Raw genomic sequence first — 23242 nt, forward strand, 5'->3', positions numbered from 1 at the left:
AAGGAAAAAAAATCTATTTGCTTTTTGAACAGTTGTATGTTTCAGTAAAAAATAACCTTATTTTTTATTTAGGATTTTTATTTGCATGGTTTACACTGTGTTCAGAGAAGGATTCCTTACTCAGGCACCATAGCCACCTATTGACTGATATCAATGGTAGGTGTGTTATCTGAGAGAAAAATAAGCCCTGGGTCTACGTGGCAAGTCAAAACTCAAATGAATATTTGAATCACGGATATTTACCTAAATTTCTAGATATTAAGCAACATATGAATTAGGATGACTTTTGTATAATTTTCTTTAAACAAAAATGGGATTTAAAAGTTTATTGAGCTTTTAGTTCTTCTGGTTATCTCTGTAGCTTCCATCTCATTCAGTCTCCAAAAAGCTAAAGAAACTTATTGGATCTAAAATTTACAAATTCCAGGATCATCTCAATGGCTGTTACAGACTAACTGTACCTTCTGTGTCCAATAAAAACCCTTGAGGGATCTTCTCTTTATCATCTGAGCCGTATATATTTGTGTAGGGAGGTGAGAAGTTATTTGAACAGTTTCACCAGGCTTCATTGGACATAACTAAAGAAACAAAATTAAAAAAAATAAATGTTAAATGAAATAAGGATCATAGACATCTATAGGTCAGAACCCTTGTGGCTGACCACCACAATACCCTGACACACCATCTACACACATACTTCCTCCTTTATTAAAACAGAGAAGTACTCTATCTCATCCTAGTTTACAATCATCAGTCTTTTTTGACTCTTCACTGGCATGCAGCCTCTAGAATCTCTGATAAACTAAGAGCATTTATTCTCTACCATCTTCCAATATGATGTCACTAGTTTGAGGGAAATCTTGACGGAATCCACGCTCTACTTCCTCAAGTAGCCTATGGTTGGTCTCGAGACAGTAACACTTGACCAGAATCCTTCTATGAAAAGCAACGCCCTCCACACCCACACTCCTTAATGAAATGTGGGACATGAGAGTCAGGAGACAGTCTGAAAAACCTTTTTGTAAGACGGTTTATGGAATGCAGAATAGGTACACATAAACCTAGACAGACAGACAAATATATACTTGTTTACCCAGGTCGAAATCCTGGAGCTTCTGAAGTCCGCCATTCATGAAAAGGTATTTCATTATTCATAGACTGGTTACAAAATATGTACTTATTTTCCAGGAACTCTAAGTAGAAAAAAGACATGCCCCCAATATTAAATAAAACCCTATCTGTGTAGAGGACATATGTGCTTCCAAAAATACGACTTCTGTTCAGGTGCCAAAGCTGGGCAGAGGCTGGCTTACAAGCTACATAAATACTTTCTTCTTTTACCCCCATGCTTGGATATAGTCTGTCCGTGAGTATTAGCTTTATTATTGCTCATTATTTGGAAAATGCACATATTTTCATCTATTTGTTTTCATGTGGGATCTTATTTTCCTATTTATCTTTCTAAATGTATCAAATTCTAAAATTTTAATATAATGTGGAAAATGTACATAAAAAGATTATATCAGAGCTCTGGGATGCTTCCCTTCTGTTTGCAATCAGTGGTTTATAAGAAGGACTAATACTCAGATTTGGCTTTTCAGGGAAATATTTATCATCATTCCTGACACAATGTGATTTTTAGTTTAAGTGAATGAGGTCGATTACAGTAGTCTAGATTGATGAAAAGTATGGGATCTGAGTATGCAGACTTTTTTTTCAGCCACATAATTGTTCTCTAAAACCCCAAACTCCTTAACTTTCCTGCAATAAAATGTTATATATATATATATATATATATATATATATATATATATATATATTAATGGGGCCCTTCATTGTATGAAAACAGTGTTTCCATGAAGAAGCAAAGGAGGAATAGCAGCATACATTTGTCTTATGATTCCTCAACTTCTCTACTAAAATATTACTAACAATGGAGTTTGAAGACAGTTTTAATCATGTAGCACATGGTCTTATCACAAACATAAATATAATTTGTTAATAAGATGCCATGTTATAAGATAAACTCCAAATACTCATGAAATACCTTTATAAATATATTGATTTGTAGTTTAAGGTACTACATTTGCTTTAAATAAACAGAAAACTTAGCTTAAGTCCAATATTTACTTAGATGTACCAGAGAAAGCTAGTATGGGAGAGCTCAAAGGATATGCTAAGCGAAGTAAGCCAGCCAGAGAAAGGCAAATACCATAATCTCACTAATATGTGGAATCTAATAAACAAAATAAACTGGCGAACAAAATGGAAACAGAAGCATGGATACATGGAACACACTGACAAATGTAAGAGGGTAGGGGTTGGGGGTGACTGGATAAAGAAAGTGAAGGGATTAGCTAAAGAACATATATGCATATCCCATGGACATGGACAATAATGTGGTGAAGGCCAAAAGACGTGGAAGTGAGTAAAGTGGTAGTTGGGGGGGGGGGGGAACAGGGGAGGTGCCTGTAATAATGTCAACATTAACAATTTTTATGAAAAGAATAAATAGGCACAAATAAATGAGTAATCAGTGTTCAAAATAAGCCAAGAACTTTTAAATGCTCTTCCCCTAACATCTAAACCCCAAAAACCAGAGACCAAAAGTCTGTGAGAAACTGTTAATTTAATGAGACAGTAAACCATTTCAGAATTATGATTACCAGAGTCTACCTGTTTAATGGAAGATGTAAAAAATATATTTTCTGTTACTGCTGTGATCATAATCATGTTTGAAATCCATGGACCTCTGGGGATATCTCCTAAGTTCTTTTTTTTTTTCTTAATCCTCACCTGAGGATATTTTTCCATTGATTTTCAGAGAGAACAGAAGGGAAGGGGAGAGACAGAGAGAAACATCAATATGAGAGAGACACATTTATTGGTTGACTCCCACATGCACCCAACCAGGGCCAGGGGTTGAGCCTGCAACTGAGGTACATGCCCTTGGCAGGAATCAAACTAGGGACCTTTTGGTCTGTGGGCCAATGCTCTATCCACTGAGCAAACTGGCTAGGACTCTGGTAGGTTCTTAGCTTGCAGTCTACCCCCAGAATTCCCCAGTGGACCAGGAAGTATTTAAATAATAAGATATTTAAAAGTCTCAAGCTATGCTACAATAGCAAGAAATTCACAATATGGTTTTAAAGAAACAAAGCATTTGAAAGCATTTCAGGTGTTTGATAATAGGCATGTTGATTCATATTTAGAATGAACACTCAGTTTCATGTTTTTAACCAGAATGTTGTTTTTCAAGAAATCAATGTAAAATACTGCACAATTTGCCCTAGCTGGTTTGGCTCAGTGGAGAGAACATCCACCTGTGCACTGAACGGTCCCTGGGTTCAATTCTGGTCAAGAGTACATGTTGGGGTTTCAGGCTCAATCCCTAGTAGTGGCATGCAGGAGGCAGCCAACCAATGATTCTCTCTCACCACTGGTGTTTCTTTCACTCTCTCTCTCTCCCTCTCCCTTCGTCTCTGAAATCAATAAATACATATATATATATATATATATATATATATATATATATATATATATATACACACACACATACACACACTAGAGGCCCGGTGCACGAAATTTGTGCATTGGGAGGCGGGTGTCCCTCAGCCCAGACTGCACCCTCTCCAATCTGGGACCCCTTGGGGGATGTCCAACTGCCAGTTTAGGTCCAATCCCACAGTCGGACATACCTCTCACAATCTGGGACTGCTGGCTCCCAGCTGCTGGCCTGCCTGCCTGCCTGATTGCCCCTAACCGCTCTCCTGGCTCTCTGATCACCCTTAACCACTCCCTTGCCAGCTTGATTGATACCTAACTGCTCCCTTGCTGGCCAGATTGTCCCCAACTGCCCTCCCATGCCAGCCCAATCACTCCCAACCCTTCTCACTGCCATGCCCCAGCGGCCCAGATCCCACAGACCCTTCTTGCTGCTGCGCCTCAGTGGCCCAGGCCCACAGATTGCTCCCACCACCACACTCCATGCCGGGGTCCAACCCCAGCAGGTCCAGGGGTTCCCAAAGGCGTAGACGGAGTCGGCGAAGAAGGAATGACACGGAGACAGCGTTCAGTTGATCAGCAGCCTAGCCAGGATCTCCAGCCAAGTTCTGGTCTCGATCTCCAGAGAGGTTCTGCTTAGGATCTCCAGCCAGGTTCTGTGTCCATGGTCTCTTGCTAGGTTCTCCAGCCAGGCTCTGTAGCCATGTTCCCTCGCTAGGTTCTCCAGCCAGGTTCAGTCACCAGGTTCTAGTCAGGTTCTCTTGCCAATTTCTGTAGTCAGGTTCAGTCCAGGATCTTTTGCCATGTTCTCTCGCTAGGTTCTGTCTCTAGGTTCTGAGGTTAGTTTCTGTCCAGGATCTTTTGCCATGTTCTCTCCAGCGAAGTTCTTCTGTCTCTAGAGAATGTTCTGTGTAGGTTCTGTGCCAATTTCTGTCTCCTAAGTTCTGTGTTCTAAGTTCTGTGTTCTAAGTTCTGTGTTCTAAGTTCTGTGTTGTTACATCTGTATTTATACCAGTTGATTCCAATCCTATCAATCTCTATTCCAAAGGTTAGGGCGTTTCTTATCTCCATTCCAGGGAGTAAAGATTATGTAGCTTAAGCATGATTGTTCGTAGTTAAAGTGATTCATTACCCGCCTGGCACTTAGTTAAGAGGTTTTATCCCCTCCCTAACTTCAGGGGAAAATCCCTACCTGGGAAAAGAACCTTTCTCAGAGAGGAGACCTTGGTTAAAACACATAGTGCCAAGAAGGTGAGCAAACATATTAAGAACAGTATGCCATATATGCCGGGTCCCTTGAAACAGCAAGGATGGACCGGCTCCCGGCAACCCCAGAGGCCCAGAGCCCACAGATCCTTTCTGCCTGTGTGCCTTGGCGGCCCAGATCCCACAGACCCTTCTTGCTGCTGCACCTCGGTGGCCCATGCCCACAGATTGCTCCCACCTCCATGTCCCAGAAGCCCAGAGCCCACAAACCCTTCCCGCCTGCATGCCTCGGCGGCCGGGGCCCACTGTTCGGTTGTCCATCCTGGTTGTGATGGCCTTAGGCTATTATTAGTATACATTTTTAAAATGTTGCAAAATTTCAAGCAATGTTTTTCAATGCATATTTTTATTTTGATTATAGCTAGATAAATGGTGTATCAGGAATGCTTTAGCTGCACTAATGTAAACACACAGGGTTAAATCATAAGGAAATTATGTATTTTACTGACCAATGAGTATTAAAATTGGTTCGGCACCACATTAGTATAATCAAAAGTTTATGATTGTCATAATAGTTTGTCCTGACCACTTTAGTGTTATATTTTCATGTTCATTATTTCATGTCCCAAAAAGGATGCTGAAACTCACAAATCATATTTAGAAGCAAGATAGGACAATAGGGAAAGAAAGACATTGATTATCTCTGTTCTTATGCTTAACTCTTTTTATGTGTTACTTTTTTGTTATGTTTGTTTTTTAAAGACTTTACTTTTAGATTTATTTTAGGTTAATAACGAAATGAAATTTCTTATAAATTCACTGCTCCAGTACACACATAGCCCCTTTATGAGCATTGCTCAGTAGAATGGTACATTTGTTATAATTGATTAACCTCTCTCCATTGACACATTGTAGTCACCCAAAGTCCATAGTTTTGGTGCTATACATGTCCTGAGTTTGGACAAATTTATAAATTACACATATGCATCATTATAATATCACACATGGTATTTTTACTGCCTTAAAAATCCTCTTTGCTAAGCCCATTCATCTCTGCCCCTCAGCCCACCCCGGTAACCACTGATTTTTTTATTCTTTCCATAGTTTTGCCTTTTTTAGAAGGTTATATAGTTAGAATCACATGGTATATACCCTTTTAAGACTGGCTTCTTTCACTAAGTAATATGCATTTAAGGTTCTTCCACGTCTTTCAGTGACTTTATAGATCAATTCTTCTTGGCACCGAAGAATATCCCATTGTCTGTTGTATCATAATTTAGCCATTCGCCTTCTGAAGGATATCTTGGTTGCTTCCAAGGTTTTGCAGTTATGAATGAAACCACTATAGACATGTTTGTGCAGGTGTTTAATGTAGATTGTGTTTTTAGCTCCTTTGGGTAAATAGCAAGGAGTGCTTGTCTGGTATGTATGGTAAGAGAATGTTTCCAAGACACCACCAAACTTTTCTAAAGTGGCTATACCATTTTGCATGCCAATCATCAATGAGTGACAGCTCCTGTTGTTCCACATCCTCACCAGCACTTGGTGTTGTCAGTGTTTCAGAATCAGGTGTGTAGTGAGATTTCAATGTTGTTTTAATTTTCATTTTTCCGATGACTTATCATGTGGAGCATCTTTTCATATGCTCACTTGACATCTGTATAGCATCTTTGGTGAGGTGTCTCTTAAGGTCATTGACCCACTTTTTAATCAGGTATTTATTTTCTATTATATAGTTGAGTTTTAAGAGTACTTTACATATTTTGGGTACAGTTCTTTATAACAAGTGTCTTTTGCAAATATTTTCTCCCAAACTGTGGTTTGTCTTCTCATTCTCAAGGCTTTTTTTTTTTTTTTTTTTTTTTTTTTTTTTTTTTTTTTGCACAGCAGGAATTTTTAATTTTATGCAGTCTAAACAGTCTAAACTATCTATTTGTTCTTTTTATGGATTGTGCCTTGGATATTGTATCTAAGAAGGCATCACCATACCGAAAGTCATCTTGTTTTTTTTTCCTATTTTATCTTCTAGGGTTTATAGTTTTACATTTTGCATATAGGTCTGTGATCCATTTTGAGTTAGCTTTTGTGGGAGGTCTGTGTGCTGATTCATGTTTTGAATGAACATGAATCGACACACAGCTGTTCCAGCACCATTTGTTGGGAAGAGTCGCGCTGCTCGTTTGTATTACTTTTGCTCATTTGTCAAATACCGGTCAACTATATTTATGAGGCTGTATTTCTGGTCTCTCTACTTTTTCCCATCGATTTATACCACACTTTCATCAATACCACTTTCTCTTGGTTACTGTAGTTTTAATAGTAAGTCTTGAAGCTGGATAGCATCCATTTCCAAGTTCGTTCTTTTCCTTCAATATTGGCTATTCTGAGTCTTTTGCCTCTCCATGCTCAGCTCTGTAACAAATAAGCAGAGTATTTCCCAGAAAACTCCCTCGGACATTTAATTGGCAGGACTATATCACATGGTGAGTCCTAGTAGTAAGAGAGGCTGAGAAATATCTATCCAGCCCTTTCAGCTTTTATAAGGTCAGTTAGTTTTAATGGTTATTGGATGAGACAATCAAGAGGGCCTGCTACATTAGGAATACGGTAAATTCCAATATCCTAATAAAAGGAGTTTGCTATGTTAATATAGAAATAAAATCAGCTTTTCCTATACATGTTGGAACAGTTAAAAAGTGCTGCTGCTAACTTTCCCTAGCTTCTTTGACCCCAAGTTCTATGCTTTGTTAAACTGCTAGGTTTAAGCCAGTAACCCTCAAAGTACTATGTTATGAAATACATCTTCAACATAATGTTTATACTCATGGTAGATGATGCTTTAAAATCATTGTTTTATACTAAACAACAAGGTGAAGGAACAAAATATAAGTACATAAAGCAGCATGGATAAATTTTACAAACATAATATTAAGTGGGGAAAAAAGACACAAATGAGTACATGCCATATGATTCCACTTACATAAAATTCCAAGGCAGGCAAAGTTAGCCTATGGTATTAAAAGTCAAAGAGTAGTTTCCTCTGTGGACAAGGTATTGCCTGGAAGGGGGTATGAGGGAGACTTCTGGGATATGGTGATATTCAGTTTCTAAATATAAGTCTGGTTGCACCGGTGTGTTTGTTTTGTGAACATTTATTAATCTATATACCAATAATATATTATTTGGTCACAAATGTAATAATAAAATCATTTATGTGAGTGTATCTGTATATAATTTGCTAAAAATGTAATAATAAAGTCATTTGATTTGAATTATCATGCCTTAGAACTTTCTAGATTACATTTTGATTATTTTAAAATTCAGGCTTTTCAGGGACTTACTTTCATATATTACCTGTGTCAAATGAAAGCTGCATTTCCTTCAGAATCAGGCTTATTTCATCTCAATTACTGATTATCAAGGTGAGTAATTGGGAGTAAGTTAAATTAATAAATAAACACACACACATGTAGTCACTTGTGTGTGAGTGTCTGAATTACTAAAGCTCTGACCTAAATATTTTTAATTCCCACAAAATGTTTATATAAAACATCTAATTTAAGGTGCATGTTTTAAACTCTCGCTCCAAGAAATCAGCAAGCTTATTTTCTATGTAAATTTCAACATATAGTATTTGTATCCTCCATTGAAGGATTGGTGGTTTCTGCCAAGTTGAATTAAGTACACAGAGCACAACTTCCCAGGGAACACTGTAACTATTGTATTACTCAGTGAAAACACAGCTACTTACATTCTCCCTGCAAAACAGTCTTAAAATATATTATGTCTTTAACAGAAAGGGACTGGAGCTCACTAGACCTAGCCAGTGATGAAATAAAAGTCCATTTTCTACCATGTTATGCAAAATAATGATCCATTTAAATCTTAAGATAAATGTGTCTATTTATGAGTTGATATAAACTAGTAAGGAAAATGCTTTAAATGATGTATCAAGCCTGGCTGGCATGGCTCAGTGGTTGAGCATTGACCTATTAACCAGGACTTCACAGTTCAATTCCCCATCAGGACACATGCCTGGGTTGAGGGCTTGATCCCCAGTGTGGGGCATGCAGGAGGCAACTAATCAATGATTTTCTCCCCTCATTGATGTTTCTATCTCTCTCTCCCTCTCCCTTCCTCTCTGAAATCAATAAAAATATATCTTTTTAAAAAAAAGATGTATCAAGAGGATCAAATCTTCTAAAGACAGTGTTTGATCTGTAATCTGCACAGAAATATGAATTTTACCTATTTAATCTAATGAGGAAAAGTTGAAGCTACCTTCCCAGTTTTGTTTTTGTTTTTTAATATATTTTTATTGGATTCAGAAAGGAAGGGAGAGGGAGAGAGAGATAAAAACATCAATGATGAGAGAATCATAGGTTGATTGCCTCCTGCACACCCCCCACTGGGGATCCAGCCCACAACCTGGGCATGTGCCCTGACCAGGAAGCAAACAGTGACCTCCTGGTCATAGGTCAATGCTTAACCACTGAGCCACGCCGGTCAGGCTATAGTCCCAGTTCTAAAAGATAGAACAAAGTCTTAGAAATATGAGAACAAAAAGATGCTGAGATGTGAAAACAGTGGATTAAAGAGTCTTCTCTAAAAGACAGTGAGGTGGAAAAGTGGGATTATAATTGGTTCCTACAAACTTTCTCCACTTTCCCACTTAAACTCATTCTAATCAACTGAATGAGAGCGCCCTTCTTCTCACCATAGCCTCAACTATGCCCTTGATATATGCCAATCTGTGCAAAAAAAGCAGTATTGCACTGGCAACCTGGCTTCAAAAACTGGTCATTTTATGCCTGCATTGTATTTCTTACAACCAAGGACCAGCACTCTGGTGGCAGTCTCTTGACTTCCTTATTAAACAATAGTCACTTCTCACCTATAAACCCAGATAGTCTGGTGAAATGAAGATCTTTCTCATATTATTTAAAACTATACAATAAAAGGCCGTCAGCAGGAGCAAATATACAATATAAAATTATGTTCTTCACCTCCATCAGTTGGAAAACATTACATATTACCACAATTCAATGGTGTCTTTTCTAACTGATCATGCTTAAATAAAATACCATTTTGTAATTATATTTGTCATGTAGAAAAATCATGAATTCCAAACTTGAATATGCTAGAGTGAGCAAAATTGTAACCAAATACCATATCAGGATGCAACTTTTTGAACAAGCACAGTAATTCACTTTAGAGATCTCATAAAAATTTACTTACTCTGCAACTTTCCACTTATTTTATTAAAATTATATCATATGGAAGAGTGTAGAAATGGCTTAGAATTCCAATAAATTATGCACTTCTGTGTCTACTCCCAGATGTTTTGAAGTCCCCTATGTGCCACTCCCAGGTAATACCACCTTCTCATCCTTCATCCAGAGGTTTTCATCATTCTGACTTATATAATGACTAGAGGCCTGGTGCACAAAAATTTGTGCACTCAGGAGGGGTCCCTCAGCCCGGCCTGTGCCCTCTTGCAGCCTGGGACCCCTCAAGGGATGTCCACCTGCTGGCTTAGGCCCGCTCCCCGGGGGATCAGGTTTAAGCTGACAGTCAGACATCCCTCTGGCAGCCCGGGAGCCCTCGGGGGATGTCCACTTGCCAGCGGGGAGCAGGCCTAAGCTGAAGTTGGACATCCTTAGTGCTGCTGAGGAGGTGGGAGAGGCTCCCACCACTATCGCTGTGCTGGCAGCCATCAGTCTGGCTTGTGGCTGAGCAGAGCTCCCCCTGTGGAGGCGCACTGACCACCAGGGGGCAGCTCCTGCATTGAGTGTCTGCTCCCTGGTGGTCATTGTGTGTCATAGTGACAAGTCATTCCCAGTCATTCTGCTGTTAGGGTCAATTTGCATATTACCCTTTTATTATATAGGATACAGGCCTGGTGCACAGGTGGGGGCCGGCTGGTTTGCCCTGAAGGGTGTCCCGAATCAGGGTGGGGGTCCCCCTGGGGTGTGTGGCCAGCCTGGGTGAGGGGCTGAGGGCTGTTTTCAAGCTGGCCATGCCCCTCGGTGACCCAAGCTCCCAGCCTCTCTTTTTTTTCTTCTTTTCTTTTTTTCCTGGGATTTATTTATCTTCTATAATTGAAACTTTGTAGCCTTAAGCAGAGCCCAGGTCCGGCCAGGGCAGGTGGGAAGCTTGGCTTCCTCCATCACCGGGGCAACCCAAGCCTCCTGTTTGCTCCTGCTCCATGGCCGCCACCAACTGAGTTGGGTTAATTTGCATACTCGTGTGGCTTGTGGACGTGGCTTGAGAATAGCAGAGGGATGGTTAATTTGCATGTTTTCTTTTATTATATAGGACTAGGGGCCCGGTGCACGAAATTCATGCACTGGGTGTGTGGGGAGGGAGTGTCCCTCAGCCCAGCCTGCCCCTTCTCACATACTGTGAGCCCTCCGGCGTTGACCCCCATCACCCTCCAATTGCAAGATCGGCCCCTTGCCCAGGCCTGACGCCTCTGACAGAGGCGTCAGGCGCAGGCAGGGGACCCTCATTTCCCCCCATCACTGGTTCTGCCCCAAGCACAGGCCTGATGCCTCTGGCCCAGACATCAGACCTGGGCAGGGGACCCCCAGACCCCTCCGATTGCTGGCTCTGCCCCTTGCCCAGGCCTGATGCCTCGGCCAGAGGCGTAGACCCCCATCACCCTCTGATCGCCTGATCGGTCCCTTGCCCAGGCCTGACGCCTCCACTAGAGGTGTCAGGCCTGGACAGGGGACCTCCAGCTCCCCCCGATCACTGGCTCTGGCTCCCGCCCAGGCCTGAGGCCTCTGGCCCAGGAATCATGCCTGGGCAGGGGACCCCCATCTCCCTCTGATCGCTTGCTCCACCCTCCACCCAAGCCTGACGCCTCTGACCCAGGCTTCAGGCCTGGGCAAGGGGACCATCATATCCCCCCAATCCCCGGCTCCGCCCCCCACCCAGGCCTGATGCCTCAGCCAGAGGAGTTGACCCTCATCACCCTCCGATCACCAATCACCGGATCTGCCCCTTGACCAGGCCTAATGCCTCTGGCCTAGGCGTCCTGCCTGGGCAGCGGAGACCCACAGTGGCAGCGGCCCCCTGATCATGGGCTTCGCTTTAGGCCCAGGCAAGGGACCCCTAGCTCCTGGGACTGCCAGCTTCGACCGTGCCCAGCTCCCATCGCTGGCTCCACCCCTACTTCCTGCTATGACTGGCCAGGGCGGCAAAGGCGCCTGATTCTCCGATCATGGCTGGGGGGCAGGGCAAAGGCGGCCCCAGGGCTGCCTTTGCCCTGCCCCCCCAGCTCTTAGCTCCCCCCTGGGTTTCCAATCACTGTCAGTGGCAGGGGGCTTCTTCCTGCTTTCCCTTTTGCCTCCCTGCATTGTGCCTACATATGCAAATTAACCGCCATCTTGTTGGCAGTTAACTACCAATCTTAGTTGGCAGTTAATTTGCATATAGCCCTGATTAGCCAATGAAAAGGGTAGCGTCGTACGCCAATTACCATTTTTCTCTTTTATTAGTGTAGATTACCCCATTTTTTTTTTTCATTTTAAATAAGTTTATCACTCATTAGGCTATCCCTCTTATTTTTGAACTTAATATGAATTTCTATTCTATAACATATCCTGTGTCTAGCTTATTTCAATCAATATTAGATTTGGAGAAGAGTCATTGGTATTGCATGTAGCTTTCCTTCATTCGGTTTCCCTGCTGAATAGTATTCCATTTCACTCTATAATGTATTTGCCATTGTACTATTGATGGACATTTTGTTTATTTGCTGAAATTTCTTATTCTTATATATTTACTCCAATACTGAAATCTCTGGGTCATACATTATGTGCACATTCATCTTCCCTATGGAATGCCATTCTATTTTGTAAAGTGTTTTGGTCATTTTGTACATCTGATCACAAATATAGAAGTTCCTATTGTTCCTAAATGACTTTATTTGATCACTTTTTTGAGCTTCTCTCTCTTTATGATCTCCCCAAGTACTTCTGCTTCCAAGGACTACATGTGTTCCAGGTGGAGTCTCCAATAAAATCCCTACACCATGCTCTGTGATTCACTTCCATGATGCGACCCACATTCTGGTCCTACTGGAATGAAGACATAAAAAATGAAATAGGAAAAGCAATGAAATTTTGAAACTGCAGCTACAGACAAAGCTCAGGAAAGTGCCCTACCTTCTATCAGAGTTTTGGCTATTGGTATTTTTCCATAGATTCTGTCTTCTTTCCTGCAAAAGAACTCCCTGGGAAGCTGGGGAAGAAAAATAGAACCAAGAAAAGAAAGGGGGGAAAAATGTCTGTATTCCTCTCAACATAAGGAGTTCCTATTTCTGGTCTTCTCCAAGCCAGAATTACAGAGCTCATTTTCAAATCCTCTGTTGCTCGGTGCCACAGTGCTCACTTGGGAGTTTCCTGCTGCACTGTATGCAGACAGGAGTACTGGAGGAAAATGCTTAAATGGGAAGCTCGCTGCCTAGTCAGTAGTGTTTTGTAATTCTTGTGTTCTTCTGCAGAAAAAAATCAGAGTTCACATAGTTGATCCATGCGTTCTATTCTGGTTTCATAGTTACCTGTGATGAAAAAAAAGGTTAAATGTCCTAATTCCACCTCATCCAGAACCAGAACCCTGTCATTCTTTGTAATTGCTTATCCTTTGAAAAGGTGGTTTTGAAGTTATATTTATTTTTTAAATTATCATAAGCACTTTTATTTCTTTGTCTGTGTCTGGTCATTCTAATTCAGGAAGTCACTTCATGTTTGTTGTGTGTTGGTGCATCTTCTTTCCTCTTATTGTGACTTGTTCTTGAGTTTTTCAATTCTCTGGAGCCGCATATGTTGGAAATTCTTTGAGAACTGGGATAAAAGTACACTCTTTCTGAGACAATTTCTTTTAGTTTCTGGAAGATGGTCTGATTGCATTCCCAATTTGAGGCCACAGAAAGTTAAACTTGACTTGAATTTGTTCAGATTACATAAGTAATGTGAAAGCTTACTCAAAGTTGACAAAAGATTAGTGTTATGGTTATTATATTTCAGAGGCATACTTATTTTTTTTCTTGTTTTTTCAGTGTCTTGATTCATGATAATTCGTTTATCTTGAAGTTGGAAGCAGGAATGTGTTAGACACTCTTCTTTTAGACTGCTCAACCTCATAAAGGTGAAGGTGCCCAAGGCTTTGTTTCCAGTCCCCAGCGACCTAGAGACTATGCTACGCAAGTCTTCAGTTCTTCAAAGTCACCTGTGGTGATTAGCTCTCAAGATTCTTATAAATTTTGGCTTATGTAGTTATTTTTAAAAATATATTTTTTATTGCTTTCAGAGAGAAAGGGAGAGGAATAGAGAGATAGAAACATCAATGATGAGAGAGAATTATTAATTGGCTGCCTCCTGGACATCCCTTACTGGGGGAATTGAGCTGGCAACCTGGGCATGTGCCCTGAATGGAAATGGAACGGTGACCTCCAGGTTAATAGGTTGATGCTAAACTACTGAGCCACACCACTAGGGCAACTTATGTAGTTTTTACTTTCCTATAAAATTTTAAACATTTTTTTTAATTTTAAATTATCTGGTATTTTAGTTGTTTTCGTTGAAAAAGTCTATCTGAGAAGGTAACTTACCTTATAGTTGGAAATGGAACTTTCCATGTATTTGTTTTAATACTGATTTTTTAAATCCCAGAATTATTATTCAGTTGGTTTTATTTGTGCATCTATTTTTTTATCTAAGAGGTAAAGATCTTTTTAACATTTTTTCCACAAAAGACAAAAAGAAATTTATTGTGTTTTCTTGCCTAATTGCACTCATAAAATAATTTTGACAGTGTTGCTCTCTTCTTTCCTTTTTTAAAATCCTAATATTAAAATGGTATCCTACACCTAACTTAGAATTCTATTATTTTAAAACTGTTGCAACTTATAGAACTTAGCAAAATTATGCCATACGAACCCTCAATTGCGTGACTTGGTATTTACCCAAAGGATTTTAAAACTTATGTCCACATACAAACCTGGGCACAGGTGTTGATAGGAGCTTACTTTAATATAATCAAAACGGGAAAACAACCAAGATGTTCTTCAGTAAGTGAGCAGATAAGTAAACCGTGGTAAACCCAGATAATGAACTACTACTCAGCACTAAAAAGAAATAAGTTATCAAGTCATAAAAAAACATCAAGGAACCCTAGACACATATTACTGAGTGGAAGAAGCCAATCTGAGAAGTCTACAGGATTTCAACTATATGAAATTCTGGCAAAGGCAAAACTTTGGAAACAGTAAAAAGATTAGTAGTTTTTAGGGGTTATTGGGGAGGGAAGGATGAATAGGCATAGCACAGATGATTTTTATGGCAGTGAAACTACTCTGTAGGATATTGTAATGGTGGATACATGTCATTAAAATGTGTCCAAATCCATAGAATATAAAACATGAAAAGTGAACTCTAATGAAAACTATGGACTTTGGGTGATAATGATGTGTCAATGTAGGTTCAATTGTAAAAAGGTACCACTCTCTGGGGAATGTTGATAATGGGGCGGTTATGCATCTGTGGGGTCAGGGGGGCATATGGGAAATATCTACACGTTCCTCTCAATTTTTCTGCAAACCTAAAACTTTCCTAAAAAATAAAGTCTAGTAAAAATGAAACACAGACTTGCATGCATACAAAACCTGTTACAACTATACTCCGTCAGATACTAGCCTCAAGCAATTGTTAAATAAGAAAGTATAAATCACTTAGCATATCAATATCTTTAAATCTAATATTCAATATCAAAGACAAAGATTAAAAGAAAAAGCTTGTTTCTCTTATTGCTTCAAGAAATATGTCCTATGCTCCAATTAGTAGCTAGATTGAGTTATTGCTTCTCAAATTAAATTATAAGCTCTTATTATTTGTAGAATTTCAAAAGTATGGAACATCTCCATTTTATTTTTTTCTGGGGTACCTGATACTTTTTTTAAAAAAATGTTAATCTTTCATAGGTCTGTAAAGCTATTCTTTTATCTACAAAGTTGATATAAATAGAAAGATGTGTTTCTTTAGACTCTATAGTCTTATATTTACTTGTAACATATTGTTAGTTTTCATTATATGTTCTCTCCATTTTAAACTCCTTAGTTATTAATAGGAAACTATTTCTTAGTAATGCAGAAAAGACTGAGGGTGAGTATTTTTACTTAAAATATTCAGAGAATTTCAATCAGTTAAACATATTACACACTTATGAGTAGTTTTGTTAGAATTTTCAACAGATTGGCACTCTCCCCTAATAAAGCAACTCTTCATTTATATTTTGTTTATATTACTCATTAAAAATCTCCTAATTTTGATAACTTTAAATTAGTTAACTTTGGAGATGTCTGAAATTTAGAACTGCAAACTGTCCTATATAAAACGTGATTTGTAAACTCTGATTTGAACAAATATGTGCAATAAAACTAAAATGTAATGATTACCATGAATAATATTTCTCCTTATATACATATATCATACCTCATAAACATATACCAATAAATGTTTTATGAATATATACCATAAGTATGGCATAATTTATTCAATTAAATATCATAATTAAATACAAATACTATGTCCTAACATAGTATAAATTTAGTAATATATTAACATTTAAGAATCAGTAGGTATAAATGCCAAAGGGATGTTGAAAGCTGATTAACTTATAGAAACTTTAGTTTGAAAAAGCTAATGCAGTTAAGGGTTCACTCCCTTTTTTATGATAGGATTAACAATTCAGAAATATTTTTAGCTTACATGCCATAAAAGTTATACCATATTAACAACTGAAAATTGTGAACAATGATTATTGCAATATTGATTAACTAGTAAGGTTATTCTGAGCTCACTAATGGCAATTTGTAACATATTATTGTCTTTTCTTACTAAATATTCTTAATGCCATGTAGTTTATTTCCTAACTACTATGGAAATTTGAGAGTAATCCAATAAACTATTCACAAACAATAAAGATCTAATATTTTAAGCACATTTAATAAATAAAAGGTAGCAAAATCCTCAAAGTTTAACAAGTTAATAATGTTAGCCATTTTTAACCTTATAAAAAATGCCTTTAAACTCACAGGGACATTTTGGTCAAAAGCATTTGAGTCTGATAAGTGTTAAAATCATTCTGTTATTTAACTATACCACTTATTTTTTTTAAATGTATTAAAGAAAAAAGAAAAGACCTATATTTTAGTTAATGACTGTGAGTTCACAGTCTTTGTTAGGAAAAGAAATTAAAAAGCTTGTGAATGATTGAGGAGAATTGTAGGGGAAGTACTACTAGTGATAAACTTTTCCAAAATAATGCTGTCATAATTTCAGGATGCTGTAATTAGTAATATGTAATTACCTAGTCAATTCCCAAATTTCTTTTTTGTCTAAAAGAATCAAGTTTTATCTGTTAAGATAATAATATGCCCATGATGATATATTTAATGTTTTTAGTAAAAATCAAAAAGTAGAGTTCATACATTTAATCTTAATTTAAATTCACATTTACTAGAACATACATCTGTAAAGTGCAATGTATCTGCTTTGAAAGTACAGAACATTATACCAGAAGTTGGAGAGATTTTTTTTAAAATCGGTGATCCATATAATTCTAAAGTTTTTGACACTTCTTGCCTTCACAATTTAAAAATGAGAGCTCTTTTTAATAGAAAAAGTGTTATTCACTTGTAGGATGTTCCTCCTTTTTCAATCATTTGATCTCTCAAAAATGTCTTGTGGACCAATTGAAGCACAAAGTGAGCCAAGGCCTCAACTAATAAGGTTTTAATATTTTGATTTTTCAAACAATAAAATGAGTTTGGTAATCTTTGTAGACCATCTCCCTTGTCATATCCCTGAAATACCTTGGTTAGTAAATTAATCCACTCTCCCTATCTTAAAACATGTTTTACAAATAATATCTGCATTAGCTGCATATGTATAAACAGTTATTCTAGTCTGAAAGAGGGAGCCTCTCTCTATCTAACATAAGGAGAAACATTTAAAAAATGTGTATTTCTGCCCTAACCGGTTTGGCTCAGTGGATGGAGTGTCTTCCAGGTTCGATTCCGGTGAAGGGCATGTACCTTGGTTATGGGCACATCCCCAGTGGGGAGTGTGCAGGAGGCAGCTGATCGATGTTTCTAACTCTCTATCTCTCTCCCTTCCTCTCTGTAAAAAAGCAATAAAATATATTTTTTTAAAAAATTCTAATAGGGAGAGTTTAAAAAATAAAAATAAAAAATGTGTATTTCTTTCATGGCATATGTTGAGTATATGCTCTTGAGAGATTTCTTTAAGTGCAAGTTATAGAGAATTACACCTTAACTATATACTATAAATCTGTATGTTATAAACTATGAATTATAAAGTAATTAACATTTATTTATATTTATTACTTACTTTTTAAGCTTCATTTTCTATTTTTTCCATTTAAGTTATTATATTTATATATATTTGCAACATGCTGCCCAAATCACCAAATGACTTGTTTTTCTTTTTGTCTGGCTCATTTCTCTTCTTGAAAATTTAGCTCCATCAAGAGATTGTAAACTCTCCCTTTATTGCCCAAGATGTTAATTCACTGCATCATTTTATAATCCAAACTCTTCTGAAGATTTGGGTATGTGGCTCTTTATCAATTTTCTCCCAACAGGAATCGTTTTGAATATGACTAAGCATTTACATCCTGAGAGTTAGTTTGCTGATCAGCCTCATTTGTGTTTATTTTACATAAAAAATACATTTCCCCCCATAACTATTATTACCTCATCAAATATATCCTCACAGATGCAATTGCAGAACTAAATATCCTTTATCTGTACTTTCAGATGGAAGTAGGCCCTAAGAGAACTCTTTAGGCCAATGACAAAAACAGCTTCAGCTTCCATCCTGCCTATTCTGCTGCAGTACTTCTTCTACACAATTCCTTCTGAGCCTCTTGTGAAAGTGCCTTCCAAGTGTTTCCACCTAGCTTTTATTTCTCTTCTGTTTTCTGGAATTTAATTAGCAACACTGAATTGTAAGAGATGTAATGGAAGGGAAGAATATAAAGTGAGTCCAAGCCCAGCCTGCGTGGCTCGTTAAGTGTTGACCCATGAACCAGGAGGTCAAGATTCAATTCCCAGTCAGAGCACATACCAGACTGTGGGCTTGATCCCCAGGAAGGGGCATGCAGGAGGCAGCCAATCAATGATTCTCTCTCATCATCGAAGTTTCTATCTCTCTCCTCCCTTTCTCTCTCTGAAATCATTTTTTAAAAATGTTTAAAGTGAACCCAAAATGTGTTTCCCCTCATAGCAGATAATCCTAAATTGTTCAAATTTTCCTCACTCTCTGATTTGTGAGAAACAACCTAGAGTGCCCTGAAAACCAGCTTGCTGCATCTTTCCCAAAGACTCACATCTGTGACTCCTCACCTTCTCTGTAGTTCTTGACAATTTTCTCATTTGCATGAAAACAGTTGAGAAATTTTTTCATCTCTCTTTCCCCAGTCATCAGCTCCCTCCTGTCTTTCAAGAGCTTCCACTTCCAAATCAAGATAGTCCTTGTCAGGGCCCAGTTTAGTCTTGGCTCCTGGTGCACAAATCTGATTGGTTGTAAATTGCTTTAGTTGGGCTGACCTGACTTATCTGGGTAAAACTGAGGATTCAAATCCCAGCATTCCCAATTAGCTGTTGACCCTGAACAAAGTGGCCTTGACTTGTGGAGGGAAGCACATCTGGGAAGTATATGTTAGGCTTGTCTTTCACCTCTAGGCTCTATCAAACACCAAATATGATTTCCTGTTTCAGCACAGTTTGGAATTACTTTCATTACTCATAACTCCAATCTCTGGTAAAGACTTTCTGATGACAGGAGGTGGAGGATTCATTCTCTTTTCCCTGCTGTCCTAAGTCTTTTATGTAAGACTAGAGGCCTGGTGCACAAAATTCGTGCACAGAGGGGATAGGTCCCCTCAGCCCAGCCTGCACCCTCTCCAATCCGGAACCACTGGGGGATGTCCGACTGATGGTTTAGACCCAATCCCGGGGATCGGCCTAAACTGGCAGTCGGACATCCCTCTCACAATCCTGGACCACTGCCTTCTAATTACTCACCTGCCTGCCTGCCTGGTCACCCCTAACTGCCCTCCCTGCCGACCTGATTGCCCCTCACTGCCTCTGTGTGCTGGCCTGATCACTACTAACTGCCCCTTGCTGCCGGCCAGGTCGCCCCCAACTTCTCCCTCCCTGCTGGCCTGGTTGCTCCTAACTGTCCCACCCACTGGCCTGGTCACCCTTTACTGCTCCCCTCTTCTGGCCTGGTAGCCCCCAACTGCCTCCTCTGCTGGCCTGGTCACCCCCAACTGTCCCCCCTGCCAGCCTGGTTGTCCCTCACTAACCCCCTTGCTGGCCTGGTCATCCTTCACTAACCCCCTGCCAGCCTGGTTGCCCCATGCAGCCTGCTTGTTCAGTTGTTTGGTCGTCCCTCACTAACCCCCCTGCCAGCCTGGGCATCCCACGCAGCCTGATTGCTCAGTTGTTTGATCATCCCCCACTACCCCCCCCCCACCTGCTGGCCTGGTTACCCCATGCAGCCTGCTTGTTCAGTTATTTGGTTGGTCATTCCTCACTAACCCCCCTGCTGGCATGGTCATAGGCAGCCATCTTGTGAGGGTGTGAGGTTTAATTTGCATATTACCTCTTTATTATATAGGATACTAAGGTCAGAGGGGGTCAAAGCAAGGGCATTCACAGCCATGTCAACCTCTCTGTTCATTGTACAAAGCCTTTGGCATGTGAAGGCTCCTCAGAGAGTGATGGAGTCGTCTGAGGGAGCAGAGAGAGCCACAGTACTGAACCACGGGTGAGTAGGAGGGAGTAATAAAACACATCTGTTTGGGGGGAGCTCAATTGAAGAACTTTATTTTTTACTCTCTCAATAGACATATTGAGTTATAAAGATGGAACGCAACATTTGAACAGGAATTTTTTATGTTAATCTTTATAGATTTGGTAGGTAAAGTAAGAAAATAAGAGCTATTAAAATTGGGATTGACTGAGTGCAAGTAATATTTAGGAAAAACAAACAAACCTCAAGCCAAAGGGGAAATAGACAATGGATATGAAAGAGAAATTGAGGAAATGAGAAAACCAAATGGTCAAAAGAACAGCATAAAAGGCCCTCAAATTCATTGAAATGCAGGACAATGCAAATGAAATCACAATTAGAAATGATTTCACAGTAATAAGATTAGTCAAAGTTAAACAATTTTGTAATACCAAATTGATGGAAATGGAATTCTAATTACTTGTGGTGGAAATATAATCTGAGACATTTCCATTGAAGTACAATTTGGTGGAATCTAGTAAAGCTAAATATGTAAATATCATGTAACCCAGTCATTTCACTCTTTGTTATGCATTCCAAAAGACTTCTTACATATGTGGGGAGGAAATTTGTATCAGAAAATTGATAGCAGCATTGTTTATAATGACATAAAATTGATGGGGAAAACCCCCTTAATATCTAACATGAAAAGTTATCTATTCAAACAATGGAATACCATTCATCAGCAACAATGAAAAAAACCCCACATAGATAAATCTTGCAAATATAATTTGAAACAAGATGTGGCAGACTTTATTTCTCTTGACTGCTAATCTAAAGTTGGGCATTTACATTGGTCATGGAGAGGGAAGTACATCCGCATAGTATTTAAAATTCCCTTCCCTTCCTGATTGAAATGGAACATCTCCCAAGGAAAGCCAGTTACCTCTTTCTGACTTCCCCTTGCATTCAATGTGGCAATGATTGTAGAAATGTGGTAGCAATTTTGTGGCCATTAAGTGATGTATGTAAGTGGGGATATACAGGACATGGTGTTGCAGAAATCTAGTGAAATCTTGGCTCCCACTAACATCATTTAGTTTCCAAATGTGTCCTTCCTGACATTTGTGTCAGCATCTTCATTATACTAATATTAGATTTTATCAAATGCTTAAGTATTATTTTACCTGGAACAACTTATTATATTTAATTTTGTTTTGTTATGTTTTTTATTGTAATATCATTTTTTTTAAGATTGTATTACTTGATTTTATTTTACCCTACGTGGTGGGCACAAAGCAACCCCCTTAATAAAGTTGACAATTAGTTTCACTCAGAATATTTTTAATAATGCACATTAAAAAAAAAGTATTCTTACAAATAGTTCAGCAATCCAAATATACAATAGCCTGGAAAACAACATTTAAAAAACAAAGCCAGTGTAAAAAGACAGGTTAAAACAACTAGGACAGTACAGGTTTATATGGCTCAGATTTTACAGTTTTCTCACTGCATCGTCAATGTCAGAAATCTGTTCCTTCAGCTGGCTCCATTGCTCAGGGTTTAAGGAAATACCTTTTCTTCCTGGTTTCATTTCACCTTCTTGATCCATCCAATATTCTCTAATATCAATTAGGACTTTTCCTTTAAAGTCCCGGAAGCTGACGTACCTCATTTTCCCAATCTGGAACATGTTGTCATCCCTGCTGCTGCTGCTCTGTTTAGAAGACGACAGGGCTCTTGAAGTCTCACCAGTCTTTTGCTTCTTTACAGGCTTTTCTGAAGCAACTTGCTTTTTCCTCTTTAACTTTTTGTCAACTTCACTTCCAGAATTGCTGCCAGAAGAGCTTGAAGAAACAAGTTCCTTTGATTTAGGCATTGCTGCGCCGCTGCCGCCGACCTGCCCTGCTCAAAACCATGATATTTACCATTTTAACCATTTTAAAGTACAGTGGCATTATGCACATTTACAGTATTGTGCAACTATCACTACCATTCATTTCCAGAACTTTCTGTTTCTTCCCAAACTAAAACTCTGTTCTTATAAACACCAACTCCACAGTCCCCTCCTCCCAGCCTCTGGCAATTACCATTCTACTTTCTGTCTATAAATTTGACTGCACCAGGACCTCATATAAGTGCAATCATACATTTTGTCTTCTTGTAACTGGTTTATTTCACTTACCATAATGTCCTCAAGTTTCATCCATGTTACAGCGTGTGTCAGAATGTCCTTCCCAAAAGCCTGAATAATGTTCTTATTGTATGTATATACCATATATTGTTTATCTGTTCATTAATTGATAAATGCTTGGGTTGCTTCTACCCAGGACATTGTGAACAGTGCTGTTATGAACATGGGTGTACAAATTTCTGCTTGAATTCCTGATTTCAAATATTTTGATTTATATATCCAGAACTAGAATTGCTGGGTTATATGCTAATTCTAGGTTTAAACTTTTGAGGAACTGCCATACTGTTTCCACAGTGATTGCACTATTTTAGGTTCTCACCAGCAATGCACAGGATTCCAACCTGTACCCATCTTCACCACCAACATCCCTTTCTCTCTTTCTTTCTTTCTTTCTTTCTTTCTTTCTTTCTTTCTTTCTTTCTTTCTTTCTTTCTTCCTTCCTTCCTTCCTTCCTTCCTTCCTTCCTTCCTTCCTCCCTCCCTTCCTTCCTTCCTTCCTTCCTTGCTTCCTT

General features: G+C 38.9%; 1 protein-coding gene across 1 annotated transcript; it reads right to left on the minus strand.

Annotated features, from left to right (window-relative positions):
- Nucleotides 1-21576: 21576 nt before the first annotated feature.
- LOC308517175 (activated RNA polymerase II transcriptional coactivator p15-like) lies at nt 21577-22442 on the minus strand. Its single transcript, XM_081088241.1, has one exon. The coding sequence runs from the start codon at nt 22414-22416 to the stop codon at nt 22033-22035; it is 384 nt and encodes a 127-aa protein (XP_080944367.1). The 5' UTR covers nt 22417-22442; the 3' UTR covers nt 21577-22032.
- Nucleotides 22443-23242: the final 800 nt, after the last annotated feature.

The sequence above is a fragment of the Myotis nattereri genome (assembly GCF_964212035.1).
Source record: "Myotis nattereri genome assembly, chromosome: 3".
In the NCBI taxonomy this organism is placed as follows: Eukaryota; Metazoa; Chordata; class Mammalia; order Chiroptera; family Vespertilionidae; genus Myotis; species Myotis nattereri.

Excerpts from the sequence above, each read along its gene's own strand:
- LOC308517175 (XM_081088241.1), bottom strand. The coding sequence starts at position 22,416 with ATGCCTAAATCAAAGGAACTTGTTTCTTCAAGCTCTTCTGGCAGCAAT.